The 27106-nt window shown below is 50.4% G+C and overlaps 2 protein-coding genes and 1 long non-coding RNA gene across 3 annotated transcripts in view; 2 read left to right on the top strand and 1 right to left on the bottom strand.

The window, feature by feature from the left end:
• Positions 1 to 2954, top strand: part of EPHA5 (EPH receptor A5) — a 198413-nt gene extending 195459 nt beyond the window's left edge. The window contains 1 exon segment of the mRNA XM_040555646.1: positions 1940 to 2954. Coding sequence (XP_040411580.1) covers positions 1940 to 2045 — 106 coding nt within the window. The 3' untranslated portion in view covers positions 2046 to 2954.
• An 8809-nt stretch (positions 2955 to 11763) lies between these two features.
• LOC121070094 lies at positions 11764 to 20017 on the top strand. Its single transcript, XR_005819885.1, has 3 exons — positions 11764 to 11774; positions 17914 to 17917; positions 19878 to 20017. It is a non-coding gene; the product is annotated as an uncharacterized LOC121070094 (long non-coding RNA).
• Positions 20018 to 23049: 3032 nt separating this feature from the next.
• On the bottom strand, positions 23050 to 26913 carry MRO (maestro). Its single transcript, XM_040556479.1, has 9 exons — positions 26696 to 26913; positions 26105 to 26245; positions 25798 to 25910; positions 25517 to 25663; positions 25012 to 25194; positions 24482 to 24637; positions 24254 to 24376; positions 23989 to 24082; positions 23050 to 23839 (listed from the first exon to the last, which is right to left on the bottom strand). Exons 4-9 carry the CDS (start codon positions 25658 to 25660, stop codon positions 23727 to 23729), a joined length of 813 nt encoding a protein of 270 aa, XP_040412413.1. The 5' UTR covers positions 25661 to 25663; positions 25798 to 25910; positions 26105 to 26245; positions 26696 to 26913; the 3' UTR covers positions 23050 to 23726.
• Positions 26914 to 27106: the final 193 nt, after the last annotated feature.

Genomic DNA, 27106 nt, shown 5'->3' with positions numbered 1-27106 from the left:
GAGGTAGAAATGAAAGCATGTCCCCCTGAGAAGTTAGGCACCTTTGCAGGTGCTGCAGCCTTTTCTTCCGGGTAAGGAATGTGCTGATGTGTCTCGTTGACCTCTGTTGCTCCACACCCATTGCGCTGGGATTTCCGGCATGCATCAGAGAGTTGCTTCACTGAAAAAGGGTGTAATAATGAAATGAAGTATTTAGCCTCGAGCAAAAAATCTGGTATTTTCCAAATCAAGGGCTGAAAGCGTGACAATCCTATGGAGAACAGGTCTAGCTTTTGGCTTCAACTGGCTTTGTGTTAACACGTCAACCTTCACTTGGGATTTCTTTTTGTTAGAAACAATGATTATGAAGACTTCATCTATGTAATTTTGGATCCGGATGGTTGTATTCACACAGGAGTTTCTGTCCAGAATGTAAATCTGCTGAGAGAGGTGCACCTTGACGCTCACGTGCATTATGCAAAAGCATTCGGGTGGTCACTGTACACGTTCACCTGCAGTCCAGCATGTAGCTCTGCTATGGATCATGTCTCCAGTATGACCCAGGTGGCAGATGGGCTCCTGGGAGCAGCAGCTGGGGCTCTGGGTGTCGCTGGCAATCCTGGCTCTTGCATGCATCAGTCCTACTAGTGTTGTTTCCAAAAAGCACTTATGTCCCGCTGGCTTTCAGTGGAAAGCCTTCTCCTGTAAGTGGCTTGGTTGTTTCTGGGTGTCGTCCACAAGCTGGTGCCAGCAGTGCTGTGATTCACACCTGTATTGGCAAAACTGTAGAGCTTAACTTCGAAAACATCTTTTATTCAGTCCAGCTCAGAGGTAGAAAGCAAGGGGCTTATATTTCTGTAATGGAAGTCTTCAAACAAAACATCACATCTCCTGTAAGTCAAACTGCTTCTCTAATGGTCTATGTCTTATGTTGGAAACAGGGATGCACCTGTCTTGATCCTTCTTCCAAACTTATTCCTTCAATTTCTTTGCTAACACTTTTCCCTCTTTAAAGAAATCAGTAAAATTACACTGCCATAACTCACGGTGTGGGAGTCACCTCATCTGGCTTTAGATGTCATTAAATCTAATCACCCAAGCTCCTAGCATAATATCTGCAGGGAACAACTCATCCCACTCCTGTCTTTGGGTGGGATAATTGTCCCCCGGAGGTGCCTCTCAGGCAGTATTTGCTGCGAACCGTGGTGATTAGCTTCATCTAGATGCCTAGGTTTTAGAGAGTCAAACTTCCGAGAAGACAACCGTTCCTCCTAATCTTATGTTACAGCTTTCCTGTAATGGCACCCCTGGCAGACTCAACACAAATGCCTTTATCACATAGAATTCACAGAAAAATAATAATCAAGCACGGGTTACAGAAAGATTTACAAAAGCCCAGAGGGGAGCTGTGTTGCCAATTCCTGCTGACTTTAGGAGGCCATCGGGGCAGTAGCAGTGCTCGAGGCCTTTGCCATTCAGCTCTCTCTAGGAGCTGGCTGTAGGGTTGTGGTTTGTGTACCTTTGGCTTTGCCTCACCCGAAGAGGAAGGAAGCGTGGATTGACCTTACTCCTTGCTGCTCGTATCCAAGATCAAATATCAGCCTCTCACAGGAGAAGAGGAAATTGCAACACACGTTTTCTTACACAGCTTTGCTCTTGGAACAGGACTCCTCGTGCATAGGGGAGTCCTTTGCTGAAGCCGATGTTGACATTTTGCTGTCGAGCTTTTCCCCTTAGCCGCTGAGGTGATCTTGGTGAAATCATGTCACCTCTCTGAGACACCATCAGCCATTTAAAAAAAAAAGGGGGGGGGAATATTAAACTTGCCTCCCTTTATAAAGGGCTTCGGGAGCCACAAATGGTAAGAGGTAGGCAGCAGCATCGGTGCGTGCGGTGCGTAGTGTGTGTGTCGGCGTGTGCCTGAGCCGTCCCTGGAACCAACGTCTGCTTTCTCCCACAGGGATTTGAGGCGGCTGGGAGTGACACTTGTTGGTCACCAGAAGAAGATAATGAACAGCCTTCAAGAGATGAAAGTCCAGTTGGTGAATGGGATGGTGCCGTTGTAACTTGGTTTTAAAGTCACTTCCTCGAGTGGTCGGTCCTGCACTTTGTATACTAGCCCTGAGATTTATTTTGACTAAAGAAAAAAGGGAAATTCAGTGGTTTCTATAACTGAAGGACGTTGGCCTCTGCCACAGCATTTATAAAGCAGTGTTTGACTCAAGTTTTCATTTTCTTCCTATTTGTGTCCTCATTTTCATGAAGTAAATGTAACATGCATGGAACATGGAAATGGATCTACTGTACATGAGGTTAACCAATTTCTTATGCTTCAGCGATGACAACAGCAAGCCTTCCCACCACATGTTGTCTGTACATGGGATATATATATAGCACCTTTATATACTGAATTACAGCAGCACATGTTAATACTTCCAAGGACTTACTTGAATGGAGAAGTTTTGCAGCTGTTTGTGGGCTCACAAAAGCTGCGCTTCACTGAAGTTTACTTCGAGTCTTACTTGTCTACAGAAGTGTATTGAAGAGCAATATGATTAGATTATTTCTGGATAGATATTTTGTTTTGTAAATTTAAAAAAAATGCTGTTACACAGCGTTAAGTTATAGAGACTAGTGTATAAACATGTTGCTTACTCAATGGCAAATACAATACAGGGTGTATATTTTTTTCTCTCTGTGTTACAAAGTTCTTTTAGTTTGCTCTTCTGTGAGGATAATACATGACGATGTATATACTGTACAGTTTGCTATACATCAGGTACAAGATTAGGGCTTTTTCATTGTTTTGTTCTTTTTCCCTTGTTTGCTTCATTTTGTTTTTTTTTTCTTTTGCATTACCATTATGCTTTGTATTTTTGCTGCTGCTTGGTTTGAGCAACATGTAAAGCCTTCGGGAGTTTTGATTTGCATATATGAGGTAGAAGGAGTCTGCTTAAATAAAGGATGTCACCCCCCTTCTTCTCCACTGTGGGCTGGGGCCATCCACAAGAAGAGAAGTGAAGTGGGAGTTAAAGCATCCAGCGCTCATCCTGCCTCAGCGGCAGTGTGGCATCTGTGTTCCCTTTGTGTGTCTGATAACCTGCCCCTAGCGTACCCCTTCCTGTGTCCCCATTACCCAGCACAGAGATTCCACGGCATTTCCCCAAAACTGTGGCCAGGCAAGCAGGGGAGGGAATTATTTTGGGATCTGCGCTGTCGCAGGTTGCTTTGTGGGTATTTTCAGCTTAGACACCCTCTGCGTACCTTGAAAAAGTTAGGCAGGTTGGCCCCAAAACCCTGATCCCTCTTACAGAAATGGGTACAGACCTGGCCAGTTTGGTTCAGAGCACAGAGAGGAAGGTGAAGGAGAGCAGCCCGACCTGGTCACAGCGCTGTCATCCCATGGTCGGTGTCATCTGCCTGAAGCTGACACAGCTTGAGTCAGTACCCGGGTTGTAGCCAGCGTTCAGTGTGTACATCAAAGCCTGAAGCTGCTGTTTTCAGGGGGACCTGAGGGCAGCAGAGAGATGCCCGATGCTCTGGAAATCCTATCAAGAAACAGTGTGGGGACATCCTCCTCTGTTTGCTGTAGATGGGATTAATCGGTGCAGTTATTTTGGTATTCATAGGTTGTTTTGTGAAGACTTTGGTAAAGATAAGGATTAAAAACTGCTTGGCAGATGGCGAGTGTGTACTATTACTGTAGATGTATTGCTTCCATAGAGGCGTTGGATAGCATCTCAGAGCGTTATTCCTCAACGACAACATCGACTTGTTGGCTTAGGGTTTCATCCCCCGGCACTGCAGAACAGAGACCAAGCACCCTATCTAATGCCCAAAGGCAGCTGCTTTCCTTCACCGCTCGCAGAAGCACGTGTTGAATGTCACTTCAGCTGGCTTTAAAGGTCTTCAATTTCCTAAGAGCCCTTTGATGAGATTTGACGCAAGTAGCACTTTCTAAAGAAAAGGGGTAGGGAAAGGCCTAGGAGGAGAGGGCTTGAGGCGGGTTCTTAGCAGCAGGGCTTGCTTTCTTTCCACAGGGCTTCTCGATGCAGAATTTTCCCATTTTGAAATGATGTGCACGCTCTGTAACATCCAGTTATCCTCCAAACCGCCTTGCCATGAGGCACGGGCAAGGTATGAAAGATCAGGGGGAAGCACCGGTATGCGGGAGGGCAGAAGCTGGCCGCTCACCTCTCGCACCCCGCTGCCACAGCACGGGAGCGCTGAGCCCGCTGGCAACACGAGAAACAGGACGGGGACAAGTCGCACGGCGAGACGCGGCGAGGCAGAAGGGGAAGGCCTGGCGAATCTCGCTGGTGTGATTTCTCACCCTGTTGTTTCGTTTTGTCAGCCACCAGGCCACAAAAGGCGGGGGGAGAAGGAATCAAGACATAACAATTTCGGCACATAAAAGAGATTTGTCAAATAATAAATAACATTATTAGAGCTGTCAGCAGAGCTGTCTCGGGATTATTTGTGCCTCCCTGCCTGCAGTGCTTTGTAAAATAACCCGTAGGAAGACAGAAGCAACAACTTGTTTCTTTGGGAGGTATCGTTCGGTCGCTGCATGCATCAATCAGCTGCACTGAGAGAGATTTTATTAGCAAATTTCAGCACTTAGCCTTTCTGCCTGTTTTCTTCGGTCGTTCGTTAACTGTTGGCTCTGTGTAAGGATTTGGGTTTGTTCTTTTCCATGGACTTTTACGAGAAAATCCCCTTTCACTATTTGTGGGTTTTTAAAGGCATATGCAGTACTGCTGGGATGCACTGCATCGAGGTGAGCGTGATGTGCTTGATATTCTGTAGTAACTGCCAGATACTGGAGCAACCTTCAGGATACCCTTCAGATGAACCAGTGGAAAATGAACTGTTCTTCAGCCAGACTGCATTTGTAAATAGGGCACCTACTCTCAGTTCCTTGAATAAATAAATAAATGACCTTTTATATTATTTCAAGAACTGTTCTTGCTACAGATCTCTTTATTATAGGCTTTGTCTCTGAACTGAAAATAAAATAAATTGATGTTTTAACAAATAGGGTCCAAAAGTTACAGCTTCTACATCCATGTGCAAATTCCAGAGTACTTACGACAGAAATTTTCAGTTACCAGCGAAGAAAGAACTGCAAGCATGCGGTATTTGGGGCAATCGTACCAATTTTTGGGGCCTTCCACGTGGATTTGGGGTTTTAACATAAAGCTCACTTCCTACCATGGCATCTCCAAAGGGCAAGGGGGGGGTTTCGCAGCAGCTCTTTGAGACTTTGTGCCTACAGTCTTGGCCAGGCTACTGCTGTTTCCACCTGCTGAGCCAGGGCATCATGAAGCACAAACAGAAAAACTTGCCTTCAGAAGGAGTGGCAAACGAAAATGTACAGGCTGAAGTCAGATGTTGGGAATGGATGGTTGTAAATATTGGCGTGCAGTAGGAGATCACTGATATTTTTCTGGTTATGCTCTTTTTAAGCAGAGGAGGGAGGTAAGGGTGGTAGTTAGCTGACCTTGCGAGTTGTGTGCTGGACTTTTAAACCACGAAGAAGCACTGGTTTTCATTAATCAGTAAAATTGGAGCTGTAGGAGGATTTCCTGCCTATGGTAAGTCAAAGTAGTTTGTTTTTCAACTCGCTAGTGCTGCTGTTGGTACAACGAATACTTTTTTTCCAGTATGTTTTGCTGTTAATTGTGAGGAAGTACTTCAAAGGGCCGGGGAGGTGAAGAGGCTCCTTTCAAAACAGTTTTTCATCTCAGGAGAAGGAAGTCTCACCAAGCATGGCTTGTTTAGACTAACCTCCAGTCATTGGATAGCTGCCATTTGGAAAAATTACCTAATCCTAAAAAAAGACGACTGATTAAATAATAATAATAATGATAAAGATTTTTTTTTAATTTATTCCTTCTGTATCTTAACAACAAGAAGAAAAAAAAAAAGATGATTTTTTTTTTGTCTAATTCAGTGTTGAATATAAAAATGTAGAAGAAATTGTGAATCTTTGGACCACTGTAGTCTTGAAATTAGTCATTAAGGCGTGTGTGAGATAGGTCAGTAGCAGTCTAAGAGTAATGCTTAGTTTCTGATCTTTTATTAATATGTTTGTGGCAATTCCTTAAGGCAAGTAGGTGGCGAGCTCGTGCATCCAGTGCTGCCAGAGCCTCAGCTCAGATCCTTGCATCAGCGTTTCAGCTCGTAGGAGACTGTAGCATCACTGTATTTACACTCCTCCTGCCCCCTTATTTCCTCTCCTCAGATGTTCTCTGTGCATTTCGTTTGTGTACATGTTTTTTTTTTTTTTTTGTAGTGTAAGATATGAAATTTTAATATTTTTTCATAAAAATAAAAATCTTTGAACAACAGCTACATCCGGTTGTGGATCGCGCACGCAGTTTGTGAGCCTTCCACGAAGCGCTGGGTCCTCCTCCCTCTGCAGCATCCTCCCGAGGGCACCAGTATCTCCTCGCTTATGGTGCCCGTGTGCGTCCCTGCCTTCTGCCAGCCCCTGCAAGAGGAAGCCTACAACGTTTTGGTTCCTGGGGAGGAGGTGCACACGCACCCCCTGAAGGTCCGAAAGCAAACTGGCATAATCAGGGGAACCTCTTCCTTTTATTTTTCTCTCCTAAACACAGTCTTGTCGCTCATTTTGTGGTCCTGGGTGGAGAGAGGCGGTTCTGGAATGAGAGAGATGTATAGAGCTCATGTGCAGGCCCTAATTATTCCTGCTTCGTTATATGCTGTTACCTCTCCTCCTCTGTTTTTATTTGAGAGAGAAATCTGCTTTTTAGTCTCATTAGTGTGGCAAGATAGTGCGGCAAGAACCACTGGCTGTGGTTCTGTGGGTGCTGAGCCATTCCCTTCCTAAGAATCATTACATTTTACTGATTTTTTTTTTTCTTTTTCCACCAAGAGATGATTTTCTTTTTCTCTGATTTTTTGGTGGGAGGACATGGCAGCCCCCGTGCCCAGTTGGAGCACCTACCACCACATGCTGAGGGCAACCCCATACTGCCAAAGGGGCCTTACGGAGAGCTGGGAAAGGCGATGGGTGGGAAAGGTGGTGCTGTGCCACGCCAAGGGGTGAAGATTGGTTTGGGAGAGGTCTAACAGAGGTAGTGGTGGGCTCGAGGAGGGTGTGGAGAAAGGGGCAGCTGGGGTCTTTTCAGGCTCCTGAAAGATAACCGCTGCTGGTGGACACAGGGGAGAGCTGCAGCTGAAGATGCCAGACCTCCTGCCTTCATGGGGAACCGCGGCGGATGACGGGTGGTACACGCGTAGCCTGGTGTCTGCAGCCAAGCAAGGCACAGTAGGCTGGGGCGGCAGAGGGATGACACTCCGTATACTGGCGGGAGCACCAGGTCAATTGTGTTAACAAACTGATGTTGTCAGCAACTCAGATAAAGATCTCTGGATTGACATGCCGGTCCCATGCGGTATTTTCCTATGTAGGCTGGGGTTGCCTGCTGCTGGACCAGGATGGCAACGGAGTGCAAGATGCTTGCAGAGAGTAGAGAGGCTGAGGACGGGGCAAAAATAATATTAACTCACCACACCTCGGCCAAGTCTGCTTAGGCAGTACCTGTGACAGCTTCATGGAGGCAGAGGCTGCTAAGAGAAAAGCACAGGAATAGGAAACTTCTTGAAAGAGGCTGAAAGTGAAATAGCCTTGCAGGTGATGGGGAGGCTCAAGGCGACTTGGGCTCACGTGAGGAAAATGGAAAGGTTCCTCATCTCTAGCATTTCAAATGCAAAAAAGTGAAATAAGGGAGGCAAAAGTTTTGAGGGACGAGGGTGTTTAACAAGGCTTCCTTGGAAAGGTGCCTGATTTCTGCTGCCGTAGAAATGGGGATGGGACCCTCATGAAGACACATCTGTGGAAGCAGCTCTCCCCTGTCCCCGTTTCTTAGCCAACGTGAGCGGGCGGGACAAGGGGCGTATCCTGATCAGATGGTGAAGGGCCAAAACTCATTACTGTTACCAAGCTATGTGGGCTGATAAGGACAAAAGCCGGCTGCAAAGTCCTTCTCTAACACTCAGTTCTCACTTAAAACCAAGGAATTAGGCAATTTCTATGAGCCTTTGTCTTGTAATTCCTATCCAGTAACCTTAAAGTGGGGACCTAGGGCTCCGAATCCTCCTCCTCCACTGGCCCAGCAGGGTTCGAGCCTGCAGCGCTGGCATCCCGAGAGGGGGCCCTGGCCCCGGGGCAGGAGCGGCAGGGAGGCTGCTCCCCATCGCCCCGTGAAGCTGAGCCGCCGTGCAGAAAGCAATGCAAGATTTATGAGGCCGTGGGGAGAACAAGCGAGGGACTCTTCATGTATTTTTCATGGGCTGAAATGCATAAATAGCATGCAATGCATAAACTGTGACCGGATACTTAAAATAGGGAACGGAGAGCAGGCTGGAATGGGGGAAGAAGTGATGAAAGAATGAGGGAGATTTATTCAAGTCAACAGGGCCTGATGAAAGTCACCCCCAAGTGCATTAAGAAGCAGCCAAAACAGCACGGCCTGAGCCCAGGGTGATTCATCTTTGCCGACATAAGGCTGGAGCCGGACCCCGAGGACCGGAGAAGGGCACACGTAGTACCTGCTTGTTAAAATGGATGGGTAGGAGGGGAGAGGCTGGCTCATCTGCTATTCCTCGGGTGCAGCGCGGTACCTGGGGAGATGCGAGGACAAAGTAGTGCACAGGCGGTTTATCATGCCACAGCTGAGCCGTGCAGAAAGCAAAATGGCACCAGGGGATGGCAGGAATGAAGTGGCACACTCACGGGAGGGAAGGTGGGAGGGAAGGGACAGTGACAGAGAAGAGGAAAGGAATTTGCATGTTTTTTTCTGCAGGCTGAGGGGGGATTTGGGGGTTAGAGAGAGCACAATGCCTCCCTCCAATAAGGAAGGGCAGCAATAGCCCAGCAGACCCAAAGACGTTTCAGTGTCATTTCCGCAGTATGTGCCACCCTTCCCAGTGCTTCATGCTCCCCAGCACCCATGATGTTCCCCTAATTAGGTGCACATGTGCTTCCAAGCATGCATTTTTAATAACACATCCACTACCAGAGGTCAAACCTCATTTACATGAAAATGGGCGTGGGGGAAGCAATCTCACACCAATATAAGGAAGGAAGTGTGAGCCAGTGGCATGGCCAGCATAAGGTTTCTGCCCTCGCTTGGCAAAAGCTGCCTGTCACTCTTTTTCTTTCTTTCTTTATTTATTTTCTCTTAATTCAGCCATCCCTGTGCAGGTATTTCACGCTGTAGGGGCTCTGAGGGAAGCCGTGGAGAAATTGGTGGCACGATGCTCACTAAAGATCCCCATTTTTTTTAATTGCAGTTTTTTGATGTGGAAGTGCCCCAGTACACACCAAATGGTCAGACTTTTCCAAAGCAATTATTTTTTTCCCCTTCTTTTAGGCCCATTCTGAAAAGAAGTCTAAACCCTGTGTGCCTTCTCTCACCTCTCTGTTTCTCACTTTCTCACTAACCAATGCTTTGTAGGGCTACAAGAAGTTTTTGTCATGACAAAAATGGGGCCTGGGTTTGGCTGACCTGGACTGCTCTCCTTTCCCTCCCTAATTTTTGGGCTTTCCTCTTCCCCCTTTCAGTTGAAGCAACAAACCAGAAAATCCCTTCCTTGTCCAGCTCTAACTTTCACAATCATTGAAATAAAATAAAGTGGAAAAGATGCTTTATGACACCAATGTGCTTCTTTTGTTACCTATTAGCAGAGCTGGATGGGAGTTTGGCCAGAAAATTCCTTTGGCTTCCCCATGAGCAGGTGCCAGGCGTATTTGTGCCCCTGCAGATGACTTATTGCTCTCAAGGATTATTAACTACAAAAAAAAAAGAGAGAGAGAGAAAAGAGCGAGAAGAGGAAAGGGGCACATTCCAGGGGTAAACTGGGGTGGTTCCAGGCCAAGTCAAGGATTTATGTCAGCTGACAATGGGACTGCTGTAGAGATTTTCAGGGTATAAAAGGCAAAAGCCTGCTTTGTGCCTGCTGAAGGAGCCCATACACCGTTAATGCGATAATCAAGCAGAGAGCAGGTGGGAAGTAACTTTTTAATAAGAGCTTGGCTGCTTTCCTGCCCAAAATAATGACAGGCGGAGACTGAGGTTTGTGGCTGGAAAATCACTTCGCTGATGTATCTGTTGCATAAGGGAGTAAATGTGTGGGGAGTAAAGCTGTGAGATGGGATGCTAGCCTTTTTCTTGTTTTGCTACCAATAAAGGCCGTATTTATTACAAGAAAATTGAAATCCTATTGATTTTTTTTCTGAGACAATGTGTTCTAAGTTTGACATTTAAACGTGAAACTCAGAGCTCCAGAGTTTAATCATTTACTCCTTGAGAAATACAGTGTATGGAGCTGCTGAATGAAAGGGCATGCAAGGTAAAAATGATATTTCCTTACCAAAAAAAAAAAAAAAGAAGAAGAAGAAAGGGAACAACCTCTCCCATCCATTGGTACTGAAAAATGTCAGCGAAGCAGTGTTCTGCCAGCCCTTTCCATGAGACTTGTAGGAGCTCAATACCAAATTGATGTTGGACCACATATTGTCGGAGGAGAGGAAAGGATGTGTATATAGGTACGGATTGTACACACACACACAGAAGCACGGCGTGATAAACCCTAATTAAGGCAGGGATTAGGGCACGACTGATACGTGGCAGACACAGCAAGTTGCCCAGCTCAGGCTGAAAAGTGGTGCCAGGGTGGGGAAGGAAAAGATTAGTTCCTGGTACTTGGGTGGGGAAGGAAAAGGTTTCTTGGGCTCGGAAGCTATGTTCACCAACAAGCAGAGCTCTCAGGCACTGTTCATGCCTCCCTAACGTACGCTGAAAGCAGATGATTTCTTTGACACTCGTATGCAAAATGCAGGGATGGCAATTAGCATTCAGGTGCTGCTGTTAGCATAATTAGAGGGGCAAAAGGCTGACAGTGATAGCTGCAAAGCCGGAGCCTGGGTCAGGAATGTAATGGAGAAATAAATTACGGCAAGAGAGCACATTCAGAGCCTGAATTTAGACACAGCAGGTACTGGGATGGAAAAGAGCCCTTCCTCCTGCCAGTTCATCATTTGTCCTCCGCTGATCTCCATGGAAATAACCGCTAAGCCGGGCTGGGTGCAGGCTGGGGCCAACGTTTCACACACTCAGTCAGGGTCAGGCCCCGCGGCTGGCGAGGGGCACAGGCATTTCTCCTCACCTTTTGACTTGGTATTTCTTACAGCAAATCTTCAGCTCCAAACCCAAAGGGCAATATCCAAAGCTATTCGTCCCACAAGGGATTTGTCTCTTAGGGGACGGGTATAACCACATCGATGCTCCTGTCCACAGCCAGCGTCAGGGTGCAGTGGTGTTTGGTCTCTCCCAGATTGGTGTGTGCCATCAGGGACCAAGTCTCTGGCATTAGAGGTGGCATGAGGGAGGCCCAGAGTCATACAGCCAGAATAGAGGTGTGGACAAGTCAGCAGCAGCTCCCAAAGCATTTCAGCAGTGCCAAACCATCCCTCTCACTGGTGGGGGTGGTTTCAGCCTCGTAGAGCCCAGCCGTGCCTCTCTATAAAGACAGGGAAAGCTCCAGCTCTTTCCCTGCTTTGAATTACAATCAGCAAAATGATGGCACCAATTAAGCAACAGTACTCGGCCGCCTCAATATTAAAAACAAATCATCTGCCTTTTATGCACGAGTGACTTCTTGGGAGCCCTCACATCCAGCTTGATTTATCCTGCCCGAAGGCTGGGGGGCCCAAATACACAGTATTTAGGGCATCAATGCGGCTGTTGCCAGCAGAGAGCTGTGTTTGCAATGGGGAGCGTTTGAGGGGCTGCATGAGAGTCCAAGGGTTTTGCAGGCTGCCAACTGGGAATGTGCACACCCCAAACTGCTGGAAAAAAAAATAAAAAAAAAACTGAGCTAGCATCCTGGGGACCTCTCAATTCCAGTAAATTTAGGGAGCCTAAGAACAGCAGGGTTTGACGACGGGAAGTCTGAGGTTGTGGCTCTTTCCTTGCAGCGATGGAGGTGTAGTGGTAGGTGCTGCAAAGCAGTGCAGCTACCTTTGAAACCAGGGGCAGGACTCTGGCTCCCCTGAGCCAAAAAATAAATAATAAATAAATCCACAGAGAGAGAAAGAGAGAAAGAAAGAAAAAGAAAGAGAGAAAGAGAGAAAGAGAGAAAGAGAGAAAGAGAGAAAGAGAGAAAGAGAGAAAGAGAGAGAGAAAGAAAGAAAGAAAGAAAGAAAGAAAGAAAGAAAGAAAGAAAGAAAGAAAGAAAGAAAAAGAAAGAGAGAAAGAAAGAAAGAAAGAAAGAAAGAAAGAAAGAAAGAAAGAGAAAGAAAAAAGAAAGAAAGAAAGAGAAAGAAAAAGAAAGAAAGAAAGAAAGAAAGAAAGAAAGAAAGAAAGAAAGAAGAGAGAGAAAGAAAGAAAGAAAGAAAGAAAGAAAGAAGAAAGAAAGAAAGAAAGAGAAAGAAAGAAAGACAAGAAAGAAAGAAAGAAAGACAAGAAAGAAAGAAAGAAAGAAAGAAAAAGAAAGAAAGGCGAAGGCCCTTTTTTTTTTGTTTTTTTTGGCAGACAAAACACCAGGTGCCCTGGCTGCTTCTGCTGGCAGAGGGGAGCAGCGCTGCCACTTGGTGCCCCCACGCACGGTGTCACAGCTGGCTCTCTTTGGGCTTCGCGCTTGAAGCTGATTGTGTGCCAAGCCGGCGTCGAGTTGAAACGTGTCCATCAGAAGCGGCATTGTACAGGCATCTGCTCTCCGGAAATGGCAGGGGATTGTTATCCCAGTGTAATCTCATTTTGCATCGACATTATTTGCCTATTCAAGGAGGGGAGGAGTCACTTTTTCTGAAAGGAGTATGAAAGGGATGGGCTCAGGAGCTGGGCTTCAAGCAGGGTAGCTCCAGGAGGTTGTTTTTGTGCTGTATAAACATCCCACTGGTCAAGTGGCTGGTTTGTACAAGCCGACAAATCCAGAGTCGCATCACAAACAGGTTTGTGCTTACCCTAGACCCGTGTAGACTAGACAGCACCCTGACTCCTGCACATGGCCAGGCTGGAGGGAAACCTGGGGACGCTCTCCAAAACTCAGCCCTTCCGCAGGGCTCCCTGGGACCTTCCCCTGTGTCCACAGGAGCTGCACGGTGTCCCTCGTGTCCCTCACACCACCCTGCAAAAGCTCCCACCATGCCCCATGCAGAAGTGTTTCCCAACCAAAGCCCCCCAGCAGCAGCACGGGGGGGACAAACAGCTCCTTCTGCAGGGGACAGCAGCCCGTGGGAGTCAGCGCGGAGCGAAATCAATCCCAGGGATGCTGCGTGGCTTCGTTTGCTCGCCGCAGCGTGACGAGTGAAATAAACTCACTGCAAAGAAAAACTCATTCCAGGAAACCTCAGGGCATCTGGCTTTATTCACCAACGCGATGGCCCTATGAATCAACTGTAACCGATCTGATATTTAAAAGACAGGGCAGTAAATATTATATATTGAAATGTTATTTTTATAAGGCTGAGTTTGTTTGCTTTTTATATTCTCTGGGAATGTTTGCTGTGCGGGACCAAAGTCTCCCCACCGCAGAAGGAAGGAACAACCGACGGCAGAGGGAGAGGCTGTAAAAGTACCTAGCAGAAAGAAGATCCTGCTTTGAATCAAAGCTGAAGCTCTAGAAACATGATCTTGGTCTTCCCTAAGCAACAGAAAGCAACATAATCTTTCCAAGCCTGCCACACTGAGGACTTAGATCTGTATATATGTGTGTTTATATGTATAGGTACAAGGGAGTGAGCACACCAAGAGAATTGTGTGCACGGGCATTGCTGCAGAGGATTTCAGGAAACCCTGGCACTGCTGCTTGCTCATTTTCCTCTTGCCTTTCGTCATGGTGTGGGTCAGAGTGCTGCTGGAAAGCCATGGCCAAATATGTTTTAATTAACTGCCCGTGTGGCTATCAGCAAGAAATGCAATGAAAAATGGCCAAATTTTTGTCTTTCTCTAAATGGTGGCAGGGGAGAAGGGAAATTAATCCCATCTCCATTTAAACTGGCAGGCCTTGTAACGCTTGAACCGCTGCTAAGAAATGCAGAAAGGGATCTGAACTTGCAGTAATAAGCAGATACTCAATATGCCTTGATGAGTGAATGCATTCGCTGTGCAAAGAGCCTGTAGTGAGCTAAGTGTTTGCAGCAGCGAGAATGGGAGATGATTCCCCTTCTGTGAATTTGCCTAAGTACAGAATAAACATCTATTTTGTTTCTACTTGCCTCCTTTTCTAAAGACCAGCTGTCTGGTAATATGTATAATGATGGTCCCGCCAGGGATGAAAGCCTGAATTCCTATTCATATGCAAAATACTAAGTGACAAACTTCAGCTTTGTCCCAAACGCTGTTGTGCGCGTTCTCAAATGAAGGAAATTCCAGCTTGCCATGTTCTTCCTGCCCAAGTGCATGACAGGTATCTTAAAGAGTGGGTGCTGGTGGCTGCTGATGTATTTCTCTTGGAGGATGTAATCCCTTCTCCCTGACCCCAACATCATGGGGCAAGGGCACCAAGGGTGAGCAGCACCACATGCAGAAATGCTGGCTGGGAGATAGCTGTCCTTCCTGCGGCACCTTACCGAGGGCAAGAGAAAGGGGGAAAAGGGGCTGAATGTGATGGTAAAGGGCCTGAGGCAACTGGGAAAATTAGGTATTTGTGCAAATCCAGATCCTGGGCTGCTTTTTCAGGCAGACTGCTCAGTGCTTGCAAGCCTGTCACCTCCGGCACTCTGAATCCTGCCAAATCCTTCAACAAGTTCATACGAAAAAAAGTGGAGGTGCTTTTTTTTTGCATGTATATTTTCTGAGGTAGAACCCATCTGTGGGCTTCTAGGCTTCACCAAGCCATTTCACTTTTAAACAAGGCCATCAGGTTTGGTAACAGGGCAGTAGGGACCTGCTTGAGGCAAAGCACTAACGCAGCTGCTGGGGCTCATCCTTGGGTGATGGGAATGGGGAATCTCACTTTGGGGAGAAATAGCTAGAAACAGGCAGATTGCTACTGGAAAACCAAAAACCTAGGCTGTTCTTCCTCTGGGGTGTGGGTTAGCTCAGGCATCACCACGGGGCTATTTTGGGGGGGGCTGCATGGGTTGTGTACCCAGGTGCTAGGCAAGTCATTTTTTCAGGCTGGCTACTTGCCTTGGGACCATGTCCTTCAGAGACAGGAAGTGATTTAAGAGGAAAGCAGGCAAATTTGATGGTTTCTCTTTCCCCAAGGAAGAGGAAGTGCTGGGACAATATTTCTTTCCCACCGTCTCAAGATGAATGGGGGCTTCATGGCAATGAGGCAGCCGCGGTCTGTTAAGAGACCTGGGGACTCAGGCTGGCATGGGTTTTATGCTTAGCCTCACAGCTGGTGCAGGTGCATTTCCAGCCATAAGAAGCAATAACATTCCCGGTGGAAACATTCGGCTGCGGTAAAACAGACAGAAATCTATTATCCCCGTGAATGCAATGTCAATGTTTACAGAGGGAGGTCAAAGAAGAGAGCTCTGCTCGGTAAATGTCAGCTCGGAAGGAGGAGGAAGCATTACTGGCATTTGCATTCATGTCAAAGCAATCCCTGCAATGCTCTTGAATATTGAGGAATCTTTGCAGCTCGGAGCCCTCTTCTTGCATCATCGCAATGCCAACTGCGCTGGCTTCAGTCTCCTTCCCGTCACCTGGCGGTGATGCTGGCCGTTTCCACCCCATTTCCCTCCTCACAGGGAATGCAAGCAACAGGTTGCATCCAGCCAGCTGCCCTGGGGGGTGCCTCAGGTCCCTTTCCACATGGGGGACACCAGCCAGGGCGGCAGCGCAGACCTGCCCTCAAGGAACGGGACAGCAGCAGTGCTCAGAGCGATGCAAGGTGTGCCTGACAGCTCGGCGTGAGTCACTTGTACCCGGTGTCATGCCAAATGAATTGTGGTGTGGCTTTCAGTGGAGAAGATTACGGTATATTTTCCTTTTTAACTAGAGGAAATGAGATAATCCCGTACTTAAGTCATTGTACTTGATAGCCCTATGATCTTACAGGAAAGCTTTCCTTATCTGGTTAACAGGGCCTTTTACAGAGAGGGAAAGACAAGAGGGTGCAAGAGGGACAGCAAGTGACACGAAGTGACGCGTGCAGGATCCAGTTTCCAAACAGTCCATGTGAAGAGCGGGGTCGGTACACAACCGAGCGCTGTTGACAGCCCCGCAGCAGGTAGGTGACTCTAGAGCAGCCTTCCTGGCTGCAGGGGCTTCCTGAGGGGACATGAGCTGGAAATCCCAAAGGAAACATGTCCAAGCTTTTTGCAATACCACCTGCTCACTTTGCAAAATACCCCAAAGAGCCAGCCCTGTGCGGCCAGGCAGGAGCTATGTTTTACCCTGACCAGCCAAAGTCCAGGCTATGAATTGCACTGCAACACTGACTGCGAGATAAAACGTTCAAAAGTCAAGAAATTTTTCATTCACCACACTCTCATTGCTTTTCCTCTGGAGCGGAGACATGATTATGAGTTTAGCTAAAGGACCTCAGACTATTTTTCTGCAGGGCCTCCGGCTTATTACTCTGGGTTGAAAGTGCTCGATGAATTAAACGGTGTTCAAGATTGGTTCAATCCCCACTGCTCAGCGTTATTAGTAATTACAGCGGGTAGTGCAAGAGGTCCGAAGCCCTCTTAAATGAAGACTGAGGCTGCCTTGTGCGAGGCATGGGGCAAACACATCCCATGGGCGATCCCTGCTCGGGAGTGGTGACAGTCACAGCAGGGCACAGGCAAGGGCACAGGCTCAGAAACTGCTTTTTGCTGCCTGCAACCCTGCCCATGGAAATGGCATGATCCTCAGGTGATGCTCCCAGGTGTGAGAGGGCAGGGGAATATCACCATCCCGCACAGCAGGCATCCATCCTGAGGATGATGGTGGGTGTTTCCCTCGAGGAACGTTTTTCCATGAGGGAAAGAAGACTGTCATCCCTGAAAAGCAGGAAAACTCCCATGTATTTGCCAAGTGGAAGAAATGCCTCTTGCCAAAGAGTGAGTTCCTTCCTCTGTCCTTGGACCGTGTTCCTGTGCTGAATTTTTGCCTGTGAGACTATTTATACTTAATGATAATTTCAGGCTCCGGTGGCCTGCAAGGATGTGGGCTGTGCCAAGCTCTGAATTTCATCAGCACCCACATTAGAGCAGCACCCAGCATTCGATGGTGCACATGCGCAGTCAAACATGGGGGAAAACACACGGTGGGCAACGCAAATAGGCAACAGAATTCCCTTTCTGCTTTTTTGCAGTTGCACCAGGTGCTGTGCCCCACTGGACTGGACCCCAAGACAGCAAATTTTGGGATCTGCTGGGGCTTGCCATCCTGGCTGTCCCTGAGAAGCTGTGACCCTAATAGAAGTGGGAGCTCTGGCTATTGCATGGGAATAGAAAAAGCGGGCGGCTTGCACTATGAGACTGTGGGTAAAGAATTGTGGCAGGGCGGAGGGAAGCCATGTTAATGTGCAATGAAATCGCGTGATTAATTAGGCGCAGGGCTGGAGCCAAAATAAAATGTGGTGTTCAAGGGGAGGAACCACAAATTGATAAAGACAAAGCTATGCATCCTTTATAAGGAAACCAATAACCCTTACAATATTAAATGCTGCTGCTCAACTCCACGATGATAAATCCCTGAGCACAAGAAAACACACTGAGCCGCTACTGCAGCTGGACTTGAGCTGGGGGGCTGTTTGCACACAGATGGGGAGGCAGCAAGCTGGGAAAGCTTCTCCTGCGTCGGGGTGAAGAAGTGGCCTGGTCCACTCGCAGCTCAGCTCTTTCTACATGGCCTCCGGCCAGCAAAGCAATTAAACTGTCCCCGTAATTTGGGGTGGGGGGGTGGGGAATTGTCACTCGGCTTTGAGCTACCCATGTTGGTGCTTTGCCCTACGAAGGGCTGTAGCCCCACCAGTCATGGATGACAGCAGGAAAACCTCTCCATCGGCTCTGCTTAGCAGGGAGGTCAAGGGCGGCTGACTGGGCTGTCCCACAGCAGCGAAGGGATGGGCCAAGGATAGAGGAGGATGTCTTCCTTCCAAGCCCTGATGATTTTGTGACATCTCTGCTAAACAAGGTGTGTGGGAGAGGTCCCAGGAGGCCCTCTGGGGGCAATGTGGCTGTGTGGGTGCTTTGTCCTAGCCATCGGCTCAACTCGCAGCCACAGAACTGGGAGGCTTGAGGCACCCCTGGGCCTCAACACTGCTGCAAAAATGCAAATACCGCCTTCTTGCAGGTGTCAGCTGTCTCTTTCACGTGGTTCTGAAAACATCCCCCAGAACATTTTGATTGCTACCTAAGAAAAAGGGCTGGCATATTTTAAACGCACCTGTATTTGCAGGTCATTTTACCAGGTGTTCTTACCTGGTGTGGCAAAAGGTACCCCTGCAGTGTGGAGAAAGTCTTCTCGTGTTTTCCCTTTCCTTGTTGATGAAAACTTTTTCTAGCTGGGAGAGGACATTTTGGCACTGTTTCTTTGCTCAGTGTTTCCCTCCTAACAGTTTCATTAATAAAACAAAATTGGCGAAGATCCTTGGCAGGTTATGAATGCTGTCACTTGACAGTAAGAGCCATGCAATACGGATTTGTTTTGCACGGTATCTTGGGATTTGCTTTGTCTGTGGCGTTAGTCAGAGGTAATTGATTTTATATTAATACTGATTAGTAAAAATAACAATATGTTCCTAACACCTGAGCACGAAGAAAGATATCAGCGTGGATAATTTCTATATGTGTGTAGAGGGATTTGCTGCGGCCAGCAGAATATAAAGCGAGAAGGGGGCTTCTTGGCCATAATGTGCTCATAGGGCAACCCCTGGGGTCTAAAGCCAGCAATGTTTTCTGCCTGGAACAACTATTTCTGTTGACAGGACTCCCAGATGATATGGCTCCAGCCATGGCAGAGAGGCAACCAGGCTCCGCAGAGCCCAGACATCGGTATCATTTCACCTCATCTCAGCTGCTGGGCACTCTCAGAGCAGTCACAGCATTGCTTGGTGTACGGGGCCCCCTTCCCCATCAGTGCTGCGAGGAGTAAGTTGCATTTTCTGGGTTTTACCCCATCTCGTTTTTTTTCTGGGTGGCTCTCAAGAAGTCCAGGGAGCTCTTCAGTGGCTCCAGAGATGCAGCACCTTTGTTTTTTCCAGCACCTCTAAGCGGTAACGCTCTGATCCAGCTGTGTTCTGCCTGAGACTTTTTAAAAAGCAGTTACACAATATGAATACCAGGTTATCATTAGCAGTGCCAGATGATGCCCACTTCTCTCAGACAGACCACGCTCCCCTCCCAGGGTGGCTGTCACACAGGATGCTGTTACCTCTGCGTTTGGGCTTTGCTGTGCGCCAACCACTGGGAGTCTGCAGTACAAGCACAAAAAAGCAATTTCTGCTGTTGGAGACTCGATGGGCTTGGTTTGCAGATGTGACTGAGGGGATAAAAAAAATATATATATATATATAAAAAAAATGGAGGTAACTGGCATCTCCTGGACTTGCTTCACTAGATTACCAGGGGAGGTGGGAGGTGCACACTAGACCTTCTGTTCACAAACAGAAGAACTGGTGGGAGATGTGGTGGTTGGGAGCTGTCTTGGGCAGAGTGACCACGAAATGGTAGAGTTCTCTATCCTTGGCGAAGTCAGGAATGGGATCAGTAAAACTGCCATCTTGGACTGTTGGAGGGCAGACTTTGAGCGGTTCAGGACACTGGTTGGCAGAGTCCCTTGGGAGGCAGTCCTGAAGGGCAGAGGAGTCCAGGAAGGCTGGGCACTCTTCAAGAAGGAAATCGTAAAGGCTCAGGAGCAGACCGTCCCCACGTGCCCAAAGACGAGCCGGCATGGAAGAAGAACGGCCTGGCTGAACAGAGAGCTCAGGAAGAAAAAGAGGGTTTATGGCCTTTGTAAAAGAGGGTTGGCCACTCAGGAGGACGATAAGGCTGTTGCGAGGCTGTGCAGGGACAAAATTAGAAAGGCCAAAGCTCATCTGGATCTCAATCTGACTACTGTTTTTATAAATACATGAACACAAAAAGGAGGACTAAGGAGAATCTCCATCCTTTACTGGATGCGGGGGGAAACCTAGTGACAAGAGACAAGGAGAAGGCTGAGGTGCTTAATGCCTTCTTTGCGTCAGTCTTTAGCGGCAAGGCCAGTTGTTCTCTTGGGTACCCAGCCCCCTGAGCTGGTGGAAGGGGATGGGGAGCAGAATGTGGCCCTCATAATCTGCGAGGAAATGGTTGGCGACCTGCTACAGCACTTAGATGTATGGAAGTCAATGGGGCCAGAAAGGATCCACCCAAGGGTGCTGAGAGAACTAACTGGTGGAAGTTCTGACCAAGCCGCTTTCCATCACTTATCAGCACTCCTGGTCATCAGGGGAGGACCCAGTCGACTGGTGGCTAGCAAATGTGATACCTATTTAGAAGAGGGGCCGGAGGGTGGACCTGGGAAACTATAGGCCTGTCAGTCTGACTTCGGTGCCAGGGAAGCTCATGGAGCAGATTATCTTGAGTGTTATCATGCGGCACTTGCAGGGCAACCAGGCGATCAGGCCCAGTCAGCATGGGTTTATGAAAGGCAGGTCCTGCTTGACGAACCTGATCTCCTTCTATGACAAAGTGACGTGCTTAGTGGACGAGGGAAAGGCTGTGGAAGTGGTCTACCTTGACTTCAGTAAGGCTTTTGACACCATTTCCCACAGTATTCTCCTCAAGAAACTGGCTGCTCATGGCTTGGACTGGCGTACACTTCGTTGGGTTAAAAGCTGGCTGGATAGCTGGACCCAAAGAGTTGTGGTGAATGGAGTTAAATCCAGTTGGACGCCAGTCACTAGTGGAGTCCCCCATGGCTGAGTACTAGGGCCATTTCCCTTCAATATCTTTATTGATGATCTGGATGAGGGGATTGAGTGCACCCTTAGTAAGTTTGCAGATGACACCACGTTGGGTGCATGTGTTGATCTGCTCGAGGGTAGGAAGGCTCTGCAGGAGGATCTGAATAGGCTGAACCAATGGGCTGAGGCCAGCCGTATGAAGTTCAACAAAGCCAAGTGCCGGGACACGCACTTGGGACACAACAACCCCAAGCAGTGCTACAGGCTGGGAGGTGAGAGGCTGGAAGCTGCCTGGCAGGGAAGGACCTGGGAGTATTGGTTGATAGTTGGTTGGATAGAAGCCAGCAGTGTGCTAAGGTGGCCAAGAAGGCCAACAGCGTCCTGGCTTGTATCAGAAACGGTGCGGCCAGCAGGACTAGGGAAGTGATTGTCTCCCTGTATTCGGCTTGGTGAGGCCACACCTGGAGTGCTGCGTTCAGTTTTGGGCCCCTCACTACAAGAAGGACATCGAGGTGCTCGAGCGTGTCCAGAGAAGGGCAATGAAGCTGGTGAGGGGTGTGGAGAACAAGTCTTACGAGGAGCGGCTGAGGGAGCCGGCGTTGTTTAGCCTGGAGAAGAGGAGGCTCAAGGGCGACCTTATCGCTCTCTACAGCTACCTTAAAGGAGGCTGTAGCGAGGTGGGGATTGCTCTGTTCTCCCACATGCCCAGTGACAGGACGAGGGGGAATGGGCTCAAGTTGCGCCAGGGAAGGTTTGGGTTGGATATTAGGAAAAACTTCTTTACTGAAAGGGTTGTTAGGCCTTGGAACGGGCTGCTCAGGGAAGTGGTTGAGTCACCATCCCTGGAGGTCTTTAAAAGACGTTTAGATGTGGAGCTTAGTGATATGGTTTAGTGGAGGACTGGTTAGTGTTAGGTCAGAGGCTGGACTAGGTGATCTTGGAGGTCTCTTCCAACCTAGATGATTCTGTGACTGTGTGATTAAATTTTGCTTGCTTTGACAAGCCAACGAACTAACTGCTGAGCCACCTGTGCTATCTATCACTGGGCCGGCAGCACTCAGACCACGGGGAACCTCAACTTCGGGTGTCAGACTCGTTTCTTCTGGTGAAGAATGGAGAAGCTGAGGCAGAAACGGCCATCTAACAGCCCTAACGACCACATAACGACTGTAACGGCCACCTAACAGCCATGAAACGGTCTCCTCAGGAAGGGCGCTGAGGGGCTGCCTCACGCCCGCCAGGCGGCGCCGTGGTAGTGGCAGCCGTGCGGCGAGGCCCAGCCCCTGTTCCCGGTTCCCGGCCCCAATTCCCGGCCCCTGTTCCCGGTTACCGGCCCCTGTTCCAGGCGCCTGTTCCTGGTTACCGGCCCCCATTCCCGGCCCCTGTTCCCGGTTCCTGGCCCCTGTTCCAGGCCCCGGCCCCCTCCGGTCACGTTGGAGCCAGCCCGGGCGTAGGCAGGGCCGTAAATGCGTCTCTGTCACGATGGTCGGTCTTCATCTTCGTGCTGTGGTCACACGTTGTGTGAACACTGACCGGCTGTGTTGTGCGTGTAATGACCTGTCTGCAGGTAATTACAGCTGGTGCTTGTCCAAAAAGCCTGGGCAACTCGATCGCTGTCATAACTGAAATGTTAATGCGGGATGCCCTAGTTGTGCACTGTATACATAGTAACTAATACAGTCTGGCCTGGCCGAGGGCTTGGCCCCAAAGCAGCCGGTGGGTTCAGTTTCTGAGCCTGAGTACACTGGCACTGGGCTCGATTCTGAGACCCCAGATGTGCTGCCTACTCTCCGTTTCTGAGCCCCCAGGCTGGACAGATGAGCCTGGCTGGGCCCACAAAACACAGCAGGTGGTCTCCCTTTTCAAGCCGCCCACAGCTGCCCAACGAGTCTCCTATAAAGGCTGAAAACCACAGGACTGCCTGCATTGCTGAGCCTGAAAACCAGCCAAACAAGGCTCATTTTGAGCCCCCCAAAGACAGATGATGACTTCGTCTCCACATTGGGCCCCAAAGCTAGTGCACAGAGACTGGCGTTGAGCCCCAACGTGCAACGTTTCACCTCTGTTTTCGTGCCCCAGCCCAGTTTCCCCAGCTGCGTTCCCAGCCGCCATCAGCAGCCCGCGTTTTGCTTTTCTTTCTGCCCGAGGCCGTGTTTGTGTAGTCCGTAGGTTCGTGCCCGCGCCAACAAGCACACAGAGTCAGAATCCACATGAAGGTCGTTTAATTAAATAATTAATTATATAACTCTGCAGGGTCGGGTGCTTGGCGATCTTTCTCAAAGCAAGCACACCTCTGACTCGAATCACCATAATTTATACACAGCAAACTTGTGAAAACTCTCTCTTTGGTTACTTTCGATTGGCTATCATAGCCCACTTAACTTATCTCTACTGAGTTTGCTCATTACAAAGGAACAGTGGTGGAGGGGAGGACACCAAATCCCACATCAGCATACATCAGCATTTTGATGGGTGTGATTTTTAATATGTTAATGACCCTTAATGAGCAAAAGGTAACTACAGTTAGAAAACCAGTCTGGAGCTGGTTTTCTCCTTCTTTTTAACCTTTTATCCCTTATCTTCCTTGCTTCTGCTAGCTCAAGGCTACCTGCCTCTTTCCTTCAGCTAAAAGACTACACAAGCTGCAGGCCTCCCCATTTTCTTCAAGGTTTTCTTGTTTTTTCCCAGCTTTGGGACTACATTTGGACATGGATGGGGGGATCGGAGCACTGGCGCTTTGGCCCTGACCCTCCCCCTCCCCATCCCACCAGTGCTGAGAGGTTTGCAGGCAGCGCTGCCCGGCCCCAGCTCCCACCAATGCCACCGTGGGAAGGACCCAGTCCACAGCCGCTGTGCTCTCTGGATTTTTATTCTGTGGGTGCTCAGGCCTTTACAAGCTCGGGGAAGTCTTCTGTGTGCCCCGAGAGATCTTCTGCATGCTCTGGGCTGTCTTCAGCATGCTCTGGGCTGCCTTCTTTGTGCTCCGGGCTGGCTTCTGTAGCGTGGGGAAGAAGAGGCAGTGTCAAGATACGGCCCCTGGCCGTGCCCTCCTGGGCACCGTAGGGAAGGCGGCTGGGGCAGCGCTTGGCGGCCCCTGGGCCGCCCCGGTGGGAGCGGAGCAGAGAGCTCCGTCCCGGCTCTCACCAAGGACGTGGAGAGTGGCGTCTCCGAACCGCTCCTCCAGTGGTGGCTGCTGCTGGCGCTTCAGTGTCTTCAGCAGCTCGGGAGCATGTGTCTCCTGGGGGAGAGCAGGGAGGTGTGAATTCTGCTTGGGCCGGAGAGGCCTCGCTGCCGAGCCCTCAGACTCCCCGGGAGCATGCGGCGGGAGGGACGGACGCGTCACGCCATGCTCCGCGCCCGGTGCCGGGCCCCGTGGCCCCAGCGTCACCCCGGGACAGGGCTCACTCACCAGGTAAGAGCAGACCTCGCTCTGCAGCTGTGCCCCAGTGCGCCCAATGGCATTCATGATGACTACCTGCAGCCCCTTTGGCTCGACGAAAGGAGCGCAGACATAGAGGGCTGTCCTGCAAACCTGGAAAAGAGCATTGTGCTCGGTCGTTCCTTGTCCCTTGCCGGGGAGGCAGCTCCTCAGGGAGCCTTTCTGTGGGTTTGCAAATAAGCTCAGGGGGGTTCTTACGCTGGATACTGCACAGCTGGGGTCCTGGAGGTGCAGGAAGAGGCTGCCCAATATCTGCTCCACTTCTCTGCTGAAGAACGTGGTGAGATTGTCCTTGGCGCCAGCAGCCAGGGCCGTGTAGAGACTGAAGGCCGCAAAACGAAGGTCCTCTTGCTCCTGCAACCCAGAAAGCCATCTGTGAGCTGGGTCACGAAGGCATCGTCTGCCAGCCTCTCTGCAACAACGACGCATCAGGGACCGACAACCGAGGGCGAGTGAGCACAGCGCTGCTGGCAGCGGCGCTTTGGCAACCGGGTCCAGAACGAGGTCACCTCGTCCCGGCCCCTTCCCTGCCATGTGGAAGGTCCCTTCCTCGTCCCATCCCTAAGAAATGGCACCCGAGTGCCGGGGCCCTCGGTGCGTCCCACCCGCAGGAGAGAGAGAGGGGCCACGGCAGCTGGTTGCCTGGAGGAGCACCTCCACGCAGCACGGGCAGGCCCCTGCCCGCCCCACGCCCCTCGGACAAGTGGGAGAAAAGCAGGTTCACTCACGGCATCAAGGAGCTTCCTGGCGGAGCGGGCGATGCGTCTGAAGGCCCCGCCCAAGCCCTTCGCCGTCTGCTTTGCAAGAATTTCTGCCAGGGCCAGCATGCTTTCCGCAGCCACCTCTGGATGGTCCGCATTCCTCATTTCACGCTCCAGTGCTGCCACGATGCTCCTCTTGTGCTTTTGAACCTGCAAAGCCAAAGATGCGCACAAGCTGCTCGCGGCTCCTGCCTGCAGTGCCCACCCTTTCTCCCCACGTCTGTTTTGCAAGGGGGTGCGGCTGCGGCACAACCCGTGACGAACGGCACTCGCACGTTTGGCAGCACGTCTCCCCGCCGCCACCGTGCTGAGCTTGGAGAGCAGCCTGGCCGTCGGGAAGCCCCCATCTGCCCGTGCTGCTCTGGCCCCAGGCTCCCGAACCGCCCCCGCGGCTCTGCTTGGCTCTCACTCAGGCTCTGCCCGGCTCTCTGCTGGGGGGGCTGCAGCCGGAGCAGAGGAAAGTGCGCCTCACCTTCTTGGGCAAGCCACTGACAGCACTGCCCAGGCCTCTCGCTTGCCATCTGCTGCACGGCACAGCTCGGATGCTGCAGCTTCTCCAGGAAGAGCGTACCATGGGCTTCAGGAGATCCTTCCCCTCAGCTGGCGGGTCCTTCATCAGCTACAGACAGCCAAAGGTCTGTTAGTGCGGGATGGGACCTCGGCTGGTCTCTTCCATAAAGAGACACCCCAAGCAGCAGTTCTTCTTCCGAAAAGCCCTCTGAGCCCGCCCCTCCCCACGCGCCGGCCTTCACCCTCGGCGAAGAAAGCCAGCGCCGTGACCTGCAGGTTTTGTCAAGGGGGAGTGCAGCCACGGCAGGAAGGTCCGTATTAGCGCACGCGAGACGAGCCGGGCACTGAGCAGCACACTGCACACAGAGCACAAGCAGGTGACGTGGTCAGGTGGAAGGCCATTGGCCGCGGCCCGAAACGTCCCCTGCTGGCGACGCAGGCGCTGCCCTGCCTCCCAGGAGAGCTCCCCAGGCACACGGGAAGGGTTCCCGCGCTGCTTCCCGGGGCACAGCCACCCGCGGGGAGGTGAGATGCAGCCCTGGGCTCTCACCTGGTCAGGAGCTGCACGCTGTTGCAGTGCCACTGAGGCATGTCCAGGGATGGCCACACTCCATGCCTGCAGAGCACCCGCTGCCAACCTCTTCGTCCAGGCATCTTCTTCAGCACTTGTTCCAGAGCATCACAGTAGAGTCTGGCGAAAGAAAACCCAACAAGAAATTCTCATCTTCGTTGGCAAGCTGGAGGGGCAAGTTTGTCTGTGGCTCCTGCCGAAACGCCGCGGTCCCAGCGGCCCCGGGCTGCCGCCACGCCCTGGGGGCATCCCTATCCCGAGAGCTTGCCAGCCCTGCGCAGGGTTTGACGCGCCCGGCTCCTCTGCTGGATCGGAATCCGGAGAGAGGAAGGACACGCTGTAATCGGGGATGCAGAGGAGACAGGCCGAGAGCACTGTCAGTCCCGTCCCGTTTGGGAACAGATCCTTCTCAGCAGAGGGCAGAATCAAACCAGCCCCGCAACCCGTTTCCACACCTGGGAACAGGGCAGCTTGGGAAACAGGGCAGCCCTTTGGCTCCCTCAGCACCCACGAACAAACTGCCTGCTGGGGAACTGAAGCCCCCCTTTCCCCGCCCCTGCTGCTCCTTACCCGCACACAGCTCCTCTTGTCCCGTGTCCTTGAAGAGGAGGAGTCCTCTTGGAGGACTCAGAGGGGAAGCAGCAGCTCTACCCCCAGTTCGTTGCTGACCCACTGCAGGAGGACCTGGAAGAGGTGAGGAAGCAGGTCCCGGATTGCCTCCGTGGTCAGCAGAGCAGAACCGCCATCTCAGAGAGTGCACAGAGGAGCTGCAGGGAAAATGTGACCCACAACAACCTGTTAAACACCGCCTTTCCCACCAGCCCGGTGGTGCCCCTGTCCCCCGGGGGGACTCTTCCTGCCTGCAGGTCTCACGCCTGGGACAGCCTCGGGTGACCCCCAACTCCCTCACCCTGACGAGCTAAGTTAGGAAGCGGGTGGGAAGCTGTAGCAATGCTTCTGCCGACGAACATACCTTGAGAC

The sequence above is a fragment of the Cygnus olor genome, chromosome 4 (genome assembly GCF_009769625.2).
Source record: "Cygnus olor isolate bCygOlo1 chromosome 4, bCygOlo1.pri.v2, whole genome shotgun sequence".
Lineage (NCBI taxonomy): Eukaryota > Metazoa > Chordata > Aves > Anseriformes > Anatidae > Cygnus > Cygnus olor.
This window is presented reverse-complemented; position numbering and strand designations above follow the sequence as displayed.

Coding starts and splice junctions, on each gene's coding strand:
- MRO (XM_040556479.1), bottom strand. CDS start 25,660: ATGAAGGACCCGCCAGCTGAGGGGAAGGATCTCCTGAAGCCCATGGTA. Junction 25,195..25,516: donor TCAGTGGCTTGCCCAAGAAG/GTGAGGCGCACT, acceptor TTGGCTTTGCAG/GTTCAAAAGCACAAGAGGAG. Junction 24,377..24,481: donor CCAGCTGTGCAGTATCCAGC/GTAAGAACCCCC, acceptor GCTCTTTTCCAG/GTTTGCAGGACAGCCCTCTA.